This window comes from Lissotriton helveticus, chromosome 5_1 (assembly GCF_964261635.1).
Source record: "Lissotriton helveticus chromosome 5_1, aLisHel1.1, whole genome shotgun sequence".
Classification (NCBI taxonomy): Eukaryota; Metazoa; Chordata; class Amphibia; order Caudata; family Salamandridae; genus Lissotriton; species Lissotriton helveticus.
Window position 1 is genome coordinate 641,088,967 of NC_136065.1, and position 20,094 is coordinate 641,109,060.

The window sequence follows — 20,094 nt, forward strand, 5'->3', positions numbered from 1 at the left end:
TTGTCTCATTTCAGGACATTCCTTGGCTTTTATATTGAAAAGGCCTTTTCCCATCTGAATCAAACAGGGGATCCACTACCTTTGAAAACTTTTTTTAATAGGTAGGTCACAATGTAAATATGTTGGATCATTTGTTGTTTTTAGCGAAATATTAACATTTAGTCACTATGCCATTGTTTGAGTTTGTGCTCTCTATGCCCAATATAGGGGCGTTTTTGGGCAGATTAATTTCTGATTAATACCATGCAGGGGTTCAGTAATGTAGTAGTAAGTGATGCACACACATGTATAATCTAATTATGGTTCATTTCTATGAAATGTATTATTCTAATTATGTTTTGAAGTAATAGCGAGTTAATCTGATGCATTTTTGTATATTAAATTTGTAGAAAACTATGTCCTGAAGAAGGTGACCAATTCGAATTTCACTGAAACACTGTGTCGACTTTTTTATGTAGTTTTCTTATTTTAACCCTCGCATTGATTAAATTTTTGTATGATGTTTTGATGATATGATTCTTAATGTGTGCAGAATATTTTTTATAAGAAAAATTCTTTACGGCCATTTAAGAATATTGTATTTACATTACTGTTTTGTTTTGTTTTTTATATTATCACTGTGACAACCCGGATAATAACATTGTGGTGGCATTATTGTTTTGTGCTGTAGTAATAACCTGAATGTGATTTTTAGAATCATCAGCAGGATTCTGTTTAGAGGGCCCACATAATATGTCCGTTGAGCATACATGTAGCTAGTTCACAACATTTGATCCACATATTCTTTTAGAGTTCACAGTCAAACCACTGTGAACAGTTTTTTAGTGACTGAAGTTTTTTAAAGCATAGTTTAAACTTTATAAAGTGTTGACAGTGGCTGTTGAAATGATTGAGTTACAAAAGAGCAATAAATAGGTGTGAGAGGATAATCCTTTTACAGGGAATCCTTGTCTTTGAAAAAGTCCTTAGGAGTCAGTATCTTCAGTACTTGGATCACATATTTTGTGAAGGACATAAATCTACAATAAATCATTTTCTGAAACTAAGGCAATCCTACATGCTTAGTTTATTTTTGATTTAATGTGAAATTGTCACCGTAAGATGCAGCCTGTGAGTCCCATGAGATACATCAAAGAATCAGTGGTTTATGAATGTGCATTAGCCACTTGGCAGAAAGTGATTGATTCAAATTATGTTAAAGTTCTTTCGGAAGTGATTAAGGGCACTCCTTGTCTTGGGAGACTACAAGTCCCATTGTTCTCCACTTGACAAACAGTGTCCCTTGACACTACCAATAAGCACTGCATCTACTAAAACCTCTGGAACTATTTGATGACAGTTAAGGAAAAACTTATACTCTGGTAACCATTAGATGTAAGGATTAAAGACATGTACAATTGTAAAATTGTGTAAAATAAGTATATTCAAAGTGAAAGGCAATTTATTGTAAATTTGTTAAAATCTTTACATTCACACAATGTAATAATGAACAATCACTAGGTCACGGATCATACATACAATGAAACAAGCATCATAAAACTAAAATAGTGTATTACATTCAGATGTTTGCTGCTAGATGCAAGTATTGTTCAATTCTGTTTAAAACCTGCTGTTCACTAGTATCAAGCTAAAGGTTACAGTGCTACAAATACCTGAGATATTCATAAACATTCCTTTTAGATATGACGTGTTTCTTTCTATAGCACAATTAATTAAATGATAAGATCAAACCTACATTCATATTTGCGCAATTTAAAATATTTTCATGAATTCTAACACATTTATTTAGCAATAAAGATCCTCAAGCAGTTCATTTGGTGCTCCAACAGCCAAAGCAGGCAGCGAATGCACAGACATCACACTTGTCTGGATGTCCAGCCACTTGTGCTGTTAACAAAGAAAACACATTTTATGAGATGATAGTCATAATTCAATTCAATATGCTTTATTCGATTTTTTACAAAAAATCATAAAAGCAGAAACAATAAAAAACAGTATGTATCATCGTACACATTTCATATTTAAGAAAAACATATATTTATAAATTATTATATACAGTGATCTAATCAAACTGCAAATCTTATACAGAATCCTAAAAACATTAATTTTTAAAACATGATATCATACATTTGAAAAATGAAAAATTTGCAAAAACAACATAGCAGGTCAGCATTCTCTAAACCCCAATATCTTTAAAAATGGTAAAATCCATCTCTTTTTTTGTACCAAGTAAAATTTACAAAACAGCACCACATAAATTGTAGATTGGACTGACACATCATCACATGGACACTTACTTAGCATTTTTGCCTTATCGTTCATTGTAGGAAAAGATGTTATACAGTGGACGATACCAAACCTAAATCGGGTAAGGACAAATCTATCCTGTATATCCTCCATGTATTTTAGGTATGGCTGCATGTCATATGTAGTAAGTTTCAGTTGATTGGACTGGACTGTTGGCCTCCCTATTTCTGCAGAGAATCTGCAGGACTCTAAAAGAGTCATACACTCTTTTTTATACATCTTTTCTGGTAACCAAGAGTGTAGAACTTGGCTCCTCATAGTATTCTGGGTGTTCTAAATCATGCATAAAACCTTTTATACATTTTAACCATGGGATGTTGGAAGCACGGTCAAGTTCAATACAATCTCTTATAATTTCCCTGTTGGGATTGATTTTCGTGTTAGTCCATAGTCTGTGCCATAAAATGACTGGTTGGGCTTTTATTTAATCAGTTATGTGTGGTAACCCCAATTCTGCATGACATGTATAAATGGAGGAACTATCTAGGACTGCTAGGAGACATCTTAGAAAAGCATTTCCCACCATTTGTAGGGGCTGGGCATTAGTATAACCCCATATACCTGTCTCATATAAAGCTGTAGTAACACAATTGTCCCTATATATGTTTATCAGTTCCTCAGGGGGTCTTTTCTTTTTCTCATTTTCCATGCAAAAATTTGGTAGGGCTGCTGTAGATTTCAATAATGAGAGCTTCCCAGCTTTAACTGCCTGGGACCATGTTCCCTTATGATCAAAAAGAATCCATAAGTAGGGAAATGTCTTCGTGGAGTCTATCATTGTTTTGTCTATATATATATTTATATATATATATATATATATATATGTCTCTGCACTTAGTGCTTCCTTTTCCACACAGCATAATAAATGTCTTTGGTATATTTACTCAGAGACCCAGCTTCTGCATAAAAACGGTGAAAGAGGGTAACACCCATTGTAGCCCCAATTGTGTGAGTGACATCAAAACTGCATCATCTGCGTAGAGAATGGCCAGTATAGGGCGTTTGCCAATTTGTGGCAAGTCTTGGCACTGATCCGCTAATGCTTGTCCTAATCCATTGGTGTAGAGCGTAAATAAAAATTATGGCAGGACGCAGCCCTGTCTTACCCCCTTCTCCATGCCAAATGTAGCTATGCATTCACTTTTTACCCCATAATGTAACCTAGCTCTCATATTTGTGTAAAGCTGTCTAAAATATGTAAGAGTGGGGGTTCCACACCCATATTGGCCAGTATGGTCCACAACGTATCGTGTGCCACGCAGTTGAATTCTGTAGTTAGGTCAACAAAGGCCAGATATAATCTGCCCTGCTTGGCCACTGCAAACATTCTGATTAGCAAATTTAATGCTCAACCTTACCCAGGCCTTCCCAGAAACCAAACTGCAACTCTGATATTATATTATTGTCCTCAGCCTAATCCTGGAGTCTGTTAAGTACTTTGTGCCCTACCACCTTATCCAGGGAATCAAGAAGTGATATTGGCCTGTAAAATGTGGGTTTTGTTGATTCCTTTCTCAAAGATCAGAACCAGGAGTGATTCTGACCATGTCATAATGAACCCTGAGGAGTTACAAGCCTGTATAACTTGGGTCATCAATGGGCCCAAAGCGGCAAATTGGCTTTAAATAGGTCTACATGCACACTGTTCGGTCCAGGTGCCTTACCTCCCTTACTAGACTTAATTGTGGTGATTACTTCATCTAAAGTAATGTGGATATCCATTGGGTGTATCCTTATGACAGTTGAACCCCGCACTAACTGGGTTTGGTCAATGACTGGCTTATCTGTTGTGGCTTTATACATGTCTGTAAACTGTTTTACCCATTCAACTTCGCCAATGGCGATTTCTATAGTAGGCGTATCATGAGATGTCAGGAATGGAGCATTGACCGCCCTCCAAAAGACTGTATTATCTCTGGCCGTTGTTGCTTCATCTAGCGCTGTCTATGCTTTCCTCTTTACATCCACCTTGCGCTCTTTCAAGGCCTGTTATATTCCCATCTACATTCTTTTATCTCACTGCTGTCTTTTGGTGTCTTATGTAGAACGTGTTTCAGCTTAGTGTATGCTTTCATACATCTATCGTTAAACCAACCTTGGGGTTTCTTGCGTTCCTTTCTAATTTTCATTGCTAGTCCCTCCTTAACTCCTCTAGTAATCATTGCGAGTCTTCTAAAAATTTCGAATCATCGGACGCACCATCAAGACAAACTGCAAAGGCTGGTTGATATTTTCTCACTATTTTTCAAGTAAATTCTGATGGGTCCACCTTTAATTATCGTAGGGCATAACCATTAATTTTATTGAGTGCTATAACTTGCACTAGGTGCGTAGTTGTACCCCTAGTACTTATCGCCTTTATTGGCATTTGGATACCTACACTCAGGGGAAAGTAATCACTTTAAGCATTTTCATGAGTTTTAAAACATTTGAGTCTATTTGAAATGATTATGTAATCAATAGCTGATTTCGCACCACTCCCATTAAAGGTAAAAGCAAAAGGCACCGAGTGGGTACATGAATCATTTGCAAAACCTAAGTCAAATCCAGGCGGGATACCATTTAAATAATCCTCATAGTGTGAGTGTAGGAAGTGGGTGTAAGGCTCATTATCATCAGATACTATACCACAATTTTCCCCTCGTTGAGAGCACACAACCCAATATTAAAATCCCCACCCCAGAGTATTAATGTATATTTTGCGGACCAATGCAGTGCATTATGAAGATCAGCACTCATTTTCCCTAAGACCCCAAAAATTTGGTCAGGCAAGCATTATTATAGAAATTAATCACAACTGTGCAGTGATGTTTACCTGTTTCAATAATAATTAGCTGGTAATGGGTATCAGATATTGCCAGAGTTATCCTATCTGTGTTCATATAATTAGATACATACGTAGTTAGTCCTCCTTTAGATCTCCCATGTACCAATGGTATTGCTGTGGTATGGTAGGTCTTGTACCCATTAATATGCATAGGGTCTTCTGCCCAAGTCTCCAGGAGACAAAGAATATGAAATTTCTCTAACAAGCCTAGCCAGAGGGGATCTGTTATTTTCTTCTGTAAGCCCGCGACATTCCAGAATAATACTCTTGCTTGGTCATATTTACTGTTACTGCCGTTCGAAGGATTTCACCAGCCATTAGAAGGGGTGGTGAGGTAATAGATCGAGGGTTAAAGTTTAAGTCTATTTCTCCATCTGTTCTTTCAACGGGATTGCTCTTTGAGGTATTAGAAACTATGGGCCAGATGTAGGAAGGCTATTACAGGTCGGTAACGGACAAAATTAATGAATTTCGGCCGTTACCAACCGGTAATAGGCTTTTGTGATGTAGGTGGCCAATTTACAGATTCAGTAAATACCTAATTGGTATTTACCGAATCGGTATTTACCGATTCAGTATTTACCGAATCATCATTTACCGACTCGGTATTTACCGAATCTGTAAATGACATGCAGGAAGCATGGTGAAGAGTGCTTCTGTGCTTTAAGGATTCGTTATTTACCACCAACTATAAGTTGGTGGTAAATAACGAATACCTCTGTAAATTCAAATCTGTGCATTTACACCAGTGCCATGTGGCAGACATACATGCCCTTAGGGCATGTATGGTTGCCACATGTGCACACAAGCTCTATTCAGGGGTGCAACAGGGTGTCAATGTGACACCCTGCCACCCTTGACTCTTTCCCTATTTTACAGAATCGGTATTTACCGATTCGGTAATTGACATTTGTCCTATGGGCCTCCAGGCAATTACCAAAACGGTAAATACCGATTCGGTAAATACAGAATCTTAACGATTCGGTAATTTTTACCGATTTTTTATCTACATAGCATTTACCGATTCAAAAATACCCAATCAGTAAAATTCGGTATTTTCGAATCTGTAAATTTCAATTACCTACATCTAGCCTTATGTGATGAGTAGATAACATTATAGGTGGTGTGTCTTGTATTATACCCTTGAGTGAAGTTATCTCTGTTTCAAAGATACTCTCTTGTGGATCTAGGACTATATCTAGCATATGTGCGTTGGTTAAAACTCCCCCAATGTCAGTCCTATTCAGTCAGTCTACTTCGTCAAGTGCTGGGAGACCGTGAAATCGGTTACTGACAGGGAGGTTATAGGCATACTATGTGTTTTCACCTATCTCCCCATACCTATTTCTGGGTCTTGAGCTAAGGTTTACTTGGGGATGATGGAAAAAAACATAACTGCAAAAGGTAAATACAGTTACTTGTAATTGTTTGACTACCCAACCCTCTAAGAACGTTTTCTACCAAAGATGGTGATTTAAATGATAATACCACACAGTCCCCATGCCAAATTGTAGGTTCTCTGCGAATCTAGCTAACTCTTTTCACCATATTGAAATCTGAAAAGAGTGGCTGGATTAGGCCTGTTTTCATACCTATCCTTTGAAGTGCCTCATTTCTAAAGGTATCCCAATATTCTGTTTCATGATCCGCTAATCTCTGTGCATTTGCAAGAACTACTGTGTAGGGAGTGGCTGCTGGAGGGAAATCCAAGCGATCCCAATGAAACACCTTCCAAATGGTCTGCTTAACAATCTGCCTGGCTGGAGCAGAATTTCTTTCTGTAATACTTTTCTGATCGGCTCTTTTTTAAGAGGATAGAAATACGTCATTCACACATTAAGGTTGTCATTTTTTACATGATGCAATTTCTATAACCATTAACAGATAAACATAAATGCTGTCTGGTGTAGTGTCTTGTGAGTTAAAAATTACAGAACCCATTTGGCACCTGATGAACTCTGTAGAGCTATGATATAATGGCTAGAGAGTATTGCAGTGTAGGTTGTTTTTTTAATGTTGAGTTCACAGTTACACGCAGACAAATAAAGACGTGTAATACCAATCTCCGAGTGTGGCATACTGTTTGGAGGGTACCAAAGCTGGGAATAGGCTACAAATGGCAATGAGATAGAGGGTAAGGAACCCAAAGATTAACACTGCTCCCTTTGAGAGTTTGCTGTGGTCCAGGCAAACTATTTTTGCATTCCATTCTTGCCATCGGTGAAGTATAGAATCAATGCTTAATGCATGTAGAGTCAAAGCGCAGTTCCAGGCACTGTAAAATAGTTTAAAACTAAACCATTTACAGAGAATCGGCACGTTGGTGGTTGAGTACCTGTTGGTCAAGCCATACATAAAGGTACCGCACTACTATGCAACATAGAACCACACCTAGTAGGAAGTGATCACGCTGCAATTACAAGTGCTGCCAAGCAGAGATCAATCTGGTCTAAAAAAATGCAAAGTGCCGGACAAGCGCAAAATAACCCTATGATTACAAGTGCTGTAAGGCAGAGATCAAACAGGTGTAAGCAAGTGCACAGAGAGGTCGAAAGAAAAGCTACCTAAATGCAAGAATCAGCCGTCTGCTTAATAGAAGTAATTAAAGAGAGTCGTCATACCGCAGCACTGAAATGAAATGAAATGAAAAAAGTATTTAATAAAGCGCACTGCGGCCAAGCGGCTTCCTGGCGCTGGGGACCTGATCAGAGCTCACAGAAGGAAACCGGGGAAACTAAGAAGGGAATGCCTGAGAAAAAAGGAAAGTTTTAAGGGCCTAACGAAAGTGAGTATAAATGGGAATAGAACGAATAGAAAGTGGGAGGCTGTTCCAGAACTGGGGGGTCAAGACCGAAAACCGGGTGCCTCCCGTTCTGGATTTGCGAAAGCGGGGGATGTGCAAAAGAGAGAGAGAGGAGGAACGAAGGGTGCGACTGGGGGCGTGAGAGGAGATGAGAGAAGTGATGAAAGAGGGGGCAGAGCGAGAGAGAGCCCGAAAGGCTAAGCAAGCCAGTTTAAAGAAGGATCTGAAACGAATAGGAAGCCAGTGAAGGGATTTGAGAGCGGAAGTGATATGGGAGAATTTGGGAAGGGACAAAATGAGGCGGGCAGCCTGATTTTGGATGGCCTGGAGCCGACGGATTTCGTAGGCAGGTATGCCCACGTACAAGCCATTCCCATAGTCAAGGCGAGAGGTGACTAAAGCCATGACTATGGTTTTGAGTGCATCGATGGAGAAAAATCGCGAGATTTTTCGGATAAGGCGGAGGGATAGAAAACAAGAAGACACGACGGAACTGATCTGACTGTGCATGGATAAGTCATGACTGACTTTAATGCCAAGGGTGCGAAGAGAGGGGACAGGTGAGGGGGGGAGGCCAAAAGAAAGGGGCCAATGTGCAGGGGACCAAGGGTTAGAGGGACCACCAGTGAGGACAAGTTCCGTCTTGTCAGGGTTAAGCTTAAGATGGTTAGCGCTCATCCACTCGGAAATGAAGGTTAAGGTGGAACGAAATTTAGGAAGAGAGTCCGGAGAAGAAAGGTCGAAGATGAGCTGGAGGTCATCGGCGTAATTGTACACAGAGACCCCCAGCTCAAGAAGGGAAGAGATGAGAGGATGGATATAGAGATTAAAGAGAAGGGGGGAGAGGGAGGAACCTTGGGGCACTCCAGAGATGACCGGGCGGGAAGGGGCAGAGAAACCGGAAAGGTGAACAGCCTGGGACCTATCCCGAAGGAAGGACGCGAGCCAGGATAGGGCCGCGCCCTGAATGCCCGCTGCGCTGACACGGTCTAGAAGAATGGAATGGTCAACCGTGTCAAACGCAGCGGACAAATCGAGAAGGACCAAGGCTTGGGGGAGGTTAGAGTCAGCCTTCCCCTTGAGTTCATCCAGAACCGTGAGGACCACTGTCTCCGTAGAGTGGCCCGGGCGGAAGCCCGCCTGGTGGGATGCCAAGAGACCGTTCTCCTCGATGTACGAGGAGAGGCAAGAGGTAACATGGACCTCAAGGATCTTGCCGAGGTAAGGATGAAGGGAAATGGGTCGAAAATTAGAAGGGAGAGAGGGATCCAGACCAGTTTTTTTTAGAATGGGAAGAACGATTGCAGATTTAAAAGATAAAGGAACAGAACCAAGAGCCAAAGAAGAATTGAGTAGAGCAAGAGGGGGGGCAGAACAGTTAGTAAAGAGGGTTTTAAGAATGCATGCCGGTGCACAGTCCGCAGGAGAGCCCGACTTGACTTTGATCAGATATTTAAGAAATAAATCAGGAGAAATAGGGGGGAAAAGAACACTGGACACAGCAACCCCAAGGAGAAGTGCCCAGGGTTGTGTTTATGGAGCTGTCCATACCTGAAGAGGTGCACCACCAAAGCTGTTGAATGGGGCTCAGAACAAGTCCCAAGGTCTTTGAAGAATGGAAAGTCAAGAGCGACAATCGGAACAGTGCAAGTCTTCAATGGCAGGGAAGAAAGAACTGAAGTCTCTCATCAGTGCCAAAGATGACCCCGAAGCTAGTACATCGCAAGGCCCCAGAGATGGCTTGCATGAAAAGATCACCACATTGTGACAGAGAAAACATTACTCTCAACATTTGTAAGTTCCACAAATGGTTGAAATGCTGCTGCCTTCTTGAAACTACCATCATCCATCAATGCTGCCAAAAAAGCAAAATATTGGCAACCGAAGGACTACGTGGATAGAGACATTTGAAGATTTCATTGAGGTACTTGAAGAAACTGATAACAAAAAGATTATCAAATACCTAAAAAATCTTGTAGGTGATGGTATAATGGAAGTTATAAAGAAAATGCCACAAATTGATGAAGAAATCATATACCATCAGATTAAAGACACCTTGAATCTCAAGTTCAATCCAATGCCCATTGTTGACTATGAAACATATATTGTCAGTCAAGAATGACAGAAAGTTGGCAATATCATCAATGGATTTGTAGAAAGACTTAACAGACTCATTAAACAATTAGTTCAATTCATTTAATGACGAATAAGCCAGACGGCTTAGGGTAATTGATTTATTTATGCGTTTTTATATAGCGCGGACTTTACCCGAAGGCGTCAGAGCGCTTCACAAAAGGAACAGAAAATTCCAAGTGAACAAATTACAAAAGCAGACGTTAAGTTACATGAGGTAAAAGTGACAATTGTGAGCAACAAAATACATGAGGTAGCAAACAGCGCATTACAGGAGGAAAGAGTGACAAGTGAGCAGGTTACAAGAGAAAACAAAGTGCAATTAGAGGTAATATACTGCAATATATGCTAGACACTCAGGCGCAAGAACAAACGTTACGTAGGCAATGGTGGCACTTGTGCAAGTATCAAAAGAAAACAAAATGAGAGAGGTAGCAAACAGTGTGTTACAAGAGAAAAGTGGCGTGTGCATGTTACAAAAGAGTACCAAACACAGGTACAAGGATAATACTGCAATAAATGGCAAACACTCCAACCACAAGAACACATTGGGAGGGCGCTTCCATAGTCATGGAGAATAGAGTTTTCAGTAATCGGAGGTCTTCCTTCAGATAATAGAGAGGGCGTGAATTACTTTTGGAGGTGTCTTTGGAGGAGGAGAACTTTGAGGTCCGTTTTGAAGACCTGGGAGGAGGTGGTGGTCCGGAGCTGAGGCGGAAGTGAGTTCCAGATTCTCACCGCGTTGCCTGAAAAGGATTGGGCCATCAATCTTTCCTTCTTGAAAGTGGGAAGTTCAAGCAGTAGAATTTCCGCATTACGTGATGGTCTAGAGCCTCCACAGAGTTTCAGTTTATTCGCCAGGTAGCGGGGAGAGGAGGAGTGCAAGGCTTTGTGGGTGATACAGGCAGTCTTGTAGATAGCTCTAGCCTCGATGGGAAGCCAGCGGAGGGTGGATAACATCGGTGTGAGGTGGTTGCTTCTTTTGGCCCCATAAATGAAACGAGCTGCTGAATGGAGAACAGATCTAAGGGGAACCAAGTGGGATTTGGAGAGGCCAGTAAGAAGAGAATTGCAGTAGTCCAGTCTGGAGAGGACCAGCGATTGCACCAGGGTTTTAAGGTCCTGCTCTGCGAAAAAGCGACAAATTCCCCAAAGAAGGCGTAGTTGGTATCGAGCAGACTTTGCAATGGAATTGATGTGGGAAATTAGATAGAGTTTTTGTTGAGTATAACACCAAGGGATTTTGTGCTGTCGACAATGATGGGTTTACAGTTAAGTAGATTCATCTGATCCATCCATGATTGAACCGGGGGAGGAAAGAGTGAGGAGGAGAGGAGGATGAATTCAGTTTTGGAGGGATTCAGAATCAGTTGATGAGTTGACATCCAGTTTTGAATGGAGTCGAGAGTAGAGCTTAGGATGGAGAGATCGTGAGTGGAGGCAACCTTGAGGTAGATTTGAGTGTCGTGTGCATAGAGATGATAGTGGATCCCGGATTTACTTAGGAGATTTCCCAGTGGTTCTAAATAGAGATTGAACAATGTGGGTGCAAGTATAGAGCCTTGAGGAACACCTTGACCTACCACCACAGGAGCTGAAAGACTGTTCACTATTTTGATCATTTGGGATCCATCTGAGAGGAATGAGGCAAACCATTTAGGCACAGTGCCCTCCATGTCCATTCTCTGTTGAAGAGTGTTGAGGAGGGTGATGTGATTGACAGTTTCAAAGGCTGCAGAAAGGTCTAGGAGAATTAGAAGACAGGAACCCCCCGAATCGAGTATCCTCAGTGCGTCATCAACCACTTGCAGTAGGGCTGTTTCAGTGCTGCAATTTTGGATGAAGCCGGACTGACAATTGTCAAGAAGATCATTGTCCTTGATATGACGAGAGAGTTGTATAGCTACACATCTTTCTGTGATCTTCGCAAGAAAGGGTAGATTAGTGATGGGGCGGAAGTTGTTGAGGTCATTCGCATCAGCAGTGGGTTTTTTTAAGCAGAGGGGTGACCTGTCCAGTTTTGAAGGAGACAGGAAGGGAGCCTTGACAGAGGGAGAGGTTGACCAGAGTGGTCCAATAGGAAAGGGAATGGGTATAGAAGTCAATGGCAATGGCACTGGGGATGGGGTCCAGAGAATGGTTGGAGGGCTTTGTTTCGCAGATGCACTTGAGGAGGGCATCTTCAGATATTGGGTCATAGTTCTGCCAAATGGCTGAGGATTTGTGCTCCTCTGGAGGGGTAGGATGAGCGACCTGATCCACAAGTGATTTCACTTTTTCATCGAAGAATATAGCGAAATCCGCTGCTTTCTTTGTAGAATCCTCCAACTTGGAGATTGGGGGAGAGCAGTTAGGAATCTTGATGAGATCGAATAGTTTTTTGGGTCTATTTTTGGCTGAGTCAAGAAGGGTTTTCCCAAGGAAGATGTGCTTGTGGTACTTCGATCTTGCTGAACGAAGCGTGGCCAAATTATCGGTGGAGGGCACTTGCCTCCATTGTTTCTCCAGGAATCTTAGCTGCTTCCATTCTTCATGGAGGGATTTGTTGAACCAAGGTGCTGAGGGAGTGGGCCCTATCTTTTTGCTTTTGAGTGGAGAAATGTTATTGATTTCGGCTGCAAGGACTGTGAGGCATTGGGAGGTGAGTTCATCAACATCTAGGTTCGGGTCCAGCCTTGGAAGTGATAACAAAGCTGATTCACAGAGGGGACCGACATCAATAATTTTAGCATCACGTAACCAGGAGGTAGCCCTCTTAGGTTGACCAAGAGTTATAGAGTGTGATAGGTGAAGAGAGAATGGGATGAGGAGGTGGTCGGACCAGTCTACATGAATAGGGGTAGTGATAGAGAGCATGCCTGCTTTAGAAATAACAAGGTCCAGGATTGAGCCCTTAGAGTGTGTTGATTCTGTGCAGTGTTGGATAAGATCGTTTGCAGAGAGGAAGGTGGCCAGCGAGTTCGCAGAAGAGTCATGCGGTACGCCTCAGTAGAGATTGAAGTCACCCACAAAGGTCTGATTGTCACTTCGCGAGTATTGGTCGCTGATGAAGTCAGTGAGTTCCTCCATAAACGAAGGGCCACTACCAGGCAGGCAGTAAATGACATGGAATCTGAGGGGTGAGCAGTGGTGCAATTGAAGCTCAAGAGAAAGGCATTCAAAGGTGTGGAAGGAGCTGCTAGGAGAAGCCTTAAGTTGAAGGGAGTTTCTAAAGATGATTGCAACACCTCCCCCAATGTTGTCAGTTCTGTCATTCCTAAATATAGAATAGCCTGTGGGTAATAGGAGATCAAACATAGAGTGAGAGGTATCGTTGAACCAGGTCTTTGTAAGGAAGATCATGTCAATATTGTGAAAGGTGATGGTATCGGAGATTTCAAGTTTGTGTTTTACTGCAGATCTGCAGTTGTGGAGCAGACAGCGCAGCTCTGTCAAGACTGTTTAGGTGACAGGGGCACTTGGGCTCTGAAGGGTGATCAGGAAATTGTACTTATGCGGGGTTGCTCGGAAGGGTTTGGGTGGATGCCTGGTTCTGACAGAGGAGATTGTTGGAATAGTGTAGATAGTAGGGTTACTAGAGGATGCAGGTTGAAGAAGGGTGGCGTTCAAGGGCTTGTGTGAGTTAACGGAGTTTGCAGACGACAGGTTGAGCTTGGCTGTATTGGGGTGAGGGGGCGAGGTTCAACTCGTGGGAAGTTGGGAAGGAGTAGAGGTGCATGGAAAGGTGGAAATCTTGGAGCTTAAAAGTGAAATGGCAGCTACAAGCTGGGAGATGGAGGAGATAAGAGAGCCTAGCTTATTTTCCAAAGAGAGTAAGGCAGAGCAGGGAAGATTGGGTGGCTCGATGGAAACAGGAGGGGGTGGAATTGGTGGTGGAAGGCAGGGAGAGGTGGGGGGACAGGAGGTGAGTTGGGGTATAGGGTTCAAGAGTGGGGAAAGGTAGAGGTTGAGAGCGGGAGTTGGTGAATCAGAGGAGAAGGGAGAGTTGTCTTTGTTGGCGTTGCAAGAGGGAGAGGAATTAAGGACATATTTAGGGGGAGATGGGTGTGGAACAAGGCGGTAAGGTGGAAGGAGAGGGGAGGACTGTGTGGAGTCATGGGAATGTAGGAGGTTTGGGAGGAATAGAGGCGAGGTGGTTGTAGAGGTCCTGTCAGCTAGGAGAGGTGGCTGTGAGGGAACGGGCATCTGGTAGAGTGAGGGGGGTTGAGAGAAAGGGAAGTTGAAGAAAGGAAGTGGTTCTGCTGGGCCCGAGAAGGAGGGAAATGGAAAGGGTTACCAAGGGGGGAAAGGGAGTAGCACAGCATTGCTGGAGGAGTGGGAGGGAGGAGAGAGATGCAGTGGGTTTGTGGAGAAATCGGGGTGAATAACAAGGGGAGGAGGGGGTAGAAAAGAGGGGGGAGGGAGGAATAAGGGGAGCGTAGGGAAAGTTAACTGGGGGAGAAGGTTGGAGGAGAGGTGGACTAAAAAGGAGAGTGACAGGAAGGAATATGGGGGAGGAGAAGAGATTGGAGTACCGGGATGGTGCAGATTGGACGAGGAGCGTATTAGCTAGAGGTAAGGCTGAAGTAATGCGGGGGCATGCTGTGAGGGGGGAGGAATAGGAGAGGAGGTCACAGGGGAGGGGGAGGGAAGAGAGCCGACCTGTGCTTCTCGAGAGTGCAGCCAATTGGAGTGTAGGGGGGTCAGGGGAGGAGAAAGGGAGTAATGGGTAGTGCTAGAAGGAGAGTCAGGGGCAAACCTGGTCGCAGAGGAGGGAAGTAGGAAGGGGAAGAGGTGGTCAACGAGTGAGAGACAGGTGTCTTTGCGTTGGATCATGACAGTACCGTTGTTATAGAGTGAGATAGTGAGGTTGAAACACGCAGAGGGGGAAAATTTTAATTGTTTCCCATGAGGGATGGAGGAGGAGGACGTGACGTTAAGGGAATTGTATAAGCTGGTGGACCAAGACGGGGTGTCATGAGTGAAGAAAATTAAATCGTTTTTGAGCCTCCCAAAGCGACCATTGTAAAATTGATCAACAAGGAGGGAATCAGGGAAACGTTCAATAGAGTTATGCTTCAATCGTTTTATTGCAGCTTTAGTCTGGTTGGGAGGATAATTGATTTTGTAGCAATTCATTTCAGCCTTACCTCGAGTGGTGGCCATGTTGGGAAAGTGAGGCGGAGGAGGGTGGGGGGATATGAGAAGGGGGCTACTGGGAAAGCGGTGGTGAGGAGAAGTAAAAGGGCATAAAGGGGGCACATATTCCGGACGTTGGGTGAAGATATCAGAACTAATGTGCCGTCCGGGAAGTGAGGTGGATATTTGTTGGGCCCTTCATCTAGGAATACATGATGCCACCTGGCACTAGATAATATTTACAAGGGAATTGTTTACATATGATAGGACCAACTTGACCACTTTCAGAACCTTCACAAAGTAAATATAGTCGAAGTAGAACAGAATATAAACGAACACCCAGTGACCATTGGTGAACACTGCACTTAACACCAGCCTGTTAACAGAACCACATTTGGCACCAACCGCATTGTACGCCCATGATCTCAGCAGACTACTATTGGACCCTAAGCTCCTGAGAATCACTAACGTTAGGGGCAAAGAGCATAGGGTAGCGCAGAATCTGACTAGCAAAATCTAAAAATGCACAACAACCTCGTCATCTTAAGACCACCTGTAGAGGTACTCAGAACAGTGTGCGGAAATCAAATTACATGAAAAACATTTCCTAGCACCACATATACGTACAAGGGCCTGGTGCCCAACAAATCTCGCAGTCTCCCTAGCCAACTGGACATCTCAGAGGGGGACTCAAATGCCCTGAGTCCATAGTATCAATGGTGCTGCCAATGCAGCGGGAGTCCTAACTCAATCAGAACTGTCCCCACGGATAAAGTTGCCTAAGATGCCTGAGTGCTTGTCCGATTCATTCTGGTGGCGAATGCTGAGAGAAACTTTAAGACTGGAACAAGTGTTAATGGCTTCTAGAGCTGAAGAGCATGCAGATCAAAGCTACTGACATGGAGGCCATAGATGCCCAGAATGAATCAGTCATGAGTGTGAAAAGTAAGCCAAAACAAAAGACTGAAGGACACAAGATGATGGCCATATGTAAAAAGAAGTTATGTTTTAGATGTGGATTTTCATTTCCACACAAAGACAAATGTCCCACTCTTGGGTAGATATGTAAGGGCTTTGGGAAGGAGAACCATTCTATGACTGTTTGCAAAGCAAAGGGACAAACAAGTGTACCACCGCGTGAAGACAAAATGCCCGTCAGAACGTTCCAGAAGCAACATTCGACATGTACCCAGTGGTGATGCCAGCTATTGACACTTAACTTAGTTGTTTGTCATCTAAATCATCGTCAAAGTTATTTTTTATCAGTATCAAGTGAATGTGAAGAAGATGCTTGTGCCATGCCAATGTTAACCTCAGAAAAGCATGTGCATGTTGGACCGGTCACATGTGAAGAAAAATGTCAGTCAAAGAACAGTCGACATGCCAAAGCATCAAAATCATTCAAAGATTGTCTGAAAATTACACTGAAAGTTAATGGTTGTTCGATAACTTTCATCATCAACAGAGATACATCAATAAACATTATGACTGAGAAGAAATATAATGAATTGCATCCCTTACCACAACTTATGCTATTGAAAACCAAAGAGTACACATCGCATGCATGGACTGCCTTAAAAAGTCAAAGTTAATTTTTAGCGACGGTTAAACGCAAGAAAACAAAAGTGCAACCACCCATCCATGTACTTCAAAGGACAGCATCCAATGCCTGGATACTCTGCTTCAGTGCAACTGCTGATATGGGACTGATTTCCGTGAACTACAACATGAATGCTCACCATGAAATAGTGAGTAATTTACCTTAATTGTTTCATGTTATGGGAAAGCTTAAGACTATAAAAGTAAAGTTGCATATTAGTATTTTTTTACAGATAAGAAACCTTCCCTACTCTTGAACCAATCATCCTCCTGCTCCCTGCTTAAAAGTTGCTGAGAAGAAGGGACCATCTAATGCAACAGGCATCAGGGTTATAATGGTAAATCATCTTTCACTTTTAAAGGATACGCGTGAGACCTACAAGTACCTCCCCCATGAAGTCGCCAATTTGAATAATCTTAAAGACCTAATACATCCCAAGCCCATCCCCTTGTCTTTCATCAGAACTTGCCACTTTCAAATTTATGGCCCATATCCAAGAGCCTCTATCTTAGATTTTCCATGACATTCAAGGTCCTTAGCTTTCCCGCCCAGTCTTGGACAGGTGGAATGGTTGGGGACCTCCATCTTGGCACTAGCAATTGCTTTGCGGCTAGAAGCATGTTGCAGATAAGGCTCCAGTCCACAAGGGCCATTTGTTTGCAACTGATGGGTTGATGATCCAGGATTATAGTTGTGGAGTCAGGCCATTGTGGGTATCCAATAACCCCTTTAAAATGACCAAAGATTGCTTTCCAGAACAGTGTTAACCTTGGACATGACCACCACACATGCAATACATCACCATCTTTACCGCAACATCTCTAACATAGCTCTTCTTCTGTTCCATACATTCATATTAAGTGAGCTGGTGATAAGCTACAACATCATGATCTTGTAAAGTTGCACATTTTTTCAATAGGAGGAAATGCCAATCCAAAGTTTTTGCCACTTTTCCAGAGGAATTGAGTGACCAAGATTCTGAGACCAACGTTTCATGTAAAACCATTTCAAATCTGGTGTCAGGTTGTGCAGCATCATACAGCCATTATCAGCCCACCTCGAACAGTCATTCTTTATGTACCCAGAGAAAAATCCATGTTTACCTGCAAGGAGGTAAATGGGGATGGGAAAATAGTAAGCTTAGGATTTCTGATGAGGGCATCCCAGACATCTAAGGTCAATTTCATATTTTCAGAGAAGTGGCAAACAAAAGGCTTGCATATTTTTGGAGCCACGGTATCGTCTAGGGTGTCCGGCCATTACTGCAGTGTCCATGTTTCATATAACAACCATTCAAAAGGAATTCTGAGCTGCCTGATAAGTTCAAATGTCTAGAAGACCCAGCCCCATCCACCCCCCACGAGACATCTTCGAAGCTCTTAGAACATTCCTGGAAATTCATGGTCTTTCCCACCTCAGATAAAGTGATCTAAGGAATTCTGTAGGACCTTTATTTCAGTCTCTGGGAACTTAACAGGGAGCGCCTAGAAAAGATTCTGCAGTCTGGGTAGTATATTTTGTGAATGATACTGCTGGATGATGTAATCCCTCAGGTACTTAAGTATTTAATTTGCCCGCCATCGAAATAGAAGCATATTCACCAGTTTAGTTTTAATCTCCAATGGCAAGACCACGCTGAGCATTTCCAATTTCCTAGGTTCACCTTAAACCCTGAAACCCTATTGTAGGCCTAGTGGAGTTCCATCACCTTGCAATTGACCGTAGTGGGTCTTTCAGCATCATGGAGATATCGTCAATGAATAAATGTACAATGTGTTGAACACCCTCTAAAGGCATACTCCAAATGCTGTCTGATATCTGCAGCCAGTGGTTCAACAGTGAGCACAAATAGCAGCTGAAACAGTGGACAGCCCTGTCTTGTTCCACTGGACAGAGAAGTTACTCCTGACCTACCCCTGTTGTCAAGAACCCATGACAATGGGAATTTATAACTGCTGCAGGGCTATTCAGGATATTGTACGGGATGCAAGGCCTATTACCTCCAAAACTTTAGTGAGAAAAACCCAGTTGATCCTGATGGGATCACTGACATAATATAGAATGACAAAATATAGACTTACCAAAATATAGTCACCAAAATATAGAATGCCAAAATATCGAATTCCTATCTACAAACAGGTAAGTACAAAAATATTGAATCCAAAATATAGTCTGTAAAAAATATAGTCAGTCAAAATATCGAATTTTTTTAAATGTCTTAAAAGTAATTTAAAATGAATGAAATAATAAATATAATTAACTAAAACATACTTAAAAATACTCAAATAACCTTAAAATTAAGATATAATTAATTTAAGTTATTAATAAAAAATGTACAATATTTTACCGTAGGATAGCAGGAGGGTAACATTTAATATTACCACTCCAGTGAGTGCAACAGTAGGGAAAGCGTTGGATAGCCTAGGGATAAAAAATACTATTCCCACTCCAGTGAGGGCAACAGTAGGGAAAGCGTTGGATAGCGTAGGGGTAAAAAATACTATTCCCACTCCAGAGAGTGCAACAGTAGGGAAAGCGTTGGATAGCGTAGGGGTAACAATTACTATTCCCACTCCAGAGAGTGCAACAGTAGGGAAAGCGTTGGATAGCGTAGGGGTAAAAAATATTATTCCCACTCCAGTGAGTGCAACAGTAGGGAAAGCGTTGGATAGCGTAAGGGTAAAAATTACTATTCCCACTCCAGAGAGTGCAACAGTAGGGAAAGCGTTGGATAGCGGGAGGGTAAAAAATACTATTCCCACTCCAGTGAGTGCAACAGTAGGGAAAGTGTTGGATAGCGAAGGGGTAAAAAATACTATTCCCACTCCAGAGAGTGCAACAGTAGGGAAAGCGTTGGATAGCGTAGGGGTAAAAATTACTATTCCCACTCCAGAGAGTGCAACAGTAGGGAAAGCGTTGGATAGCGTAGGGGTAAAAAATACTATTCCCACTCCAGTGAGTGCAACAGTAGGGAAAGCGTTGGATAGCATAAGGGTAAAAATTACTATTCCAACTCCAGAGCGTGCAACAGTAGGGAAAGCGTTGGATAGAGTAGGGGTAAAAATTACTATTCCCACTCCAGAGAGTGCAACAGTAGGGAAAGCGTTGGATATTGGAAGGGTAAAAATTACTATTTCCACTCCAGAGAGTACAACAGTAGGGAAAGCATTGGATAGCGTAGGGGTAAAAATTACTATTCCCACTCCAGAGAGTGCAACAGTAGGGAAAGCGTTGGATAGCGTACGGGTAAAAATTTACTATTCCCACTCCAGAGAGTGCAACAGTAGGGAAAGCGTTGGATAGCGT

The 20,094-nt window shown here is 42.4% G+C and overlaps 1 protein-coding gene across 1 annotated transcript in view; it reads right to left on the minus strand.

The window, feature by feature from the left end:
* Positions 1–1,423: 1,423 nt before the first annotated feature.
* LOC144753326 (guanylin-like) overlaps positions 1,424–20,094 on the minus strand; it is a 45,129-nt gene continuing 26,458 nt past the window's right edge. Inside the window, exon 3 of the mRNA XM_078641062.1 lies at positions 1,424–1,887. Coding sequence (XP_078497188.1) covers positions 1,811–1,887 — 77 coding nt within the window. The 3' untranslated portion in view covers positions 1,424–1,810. The remainder of the gene's footprint in view (positions 1,888–20,094) is intronic.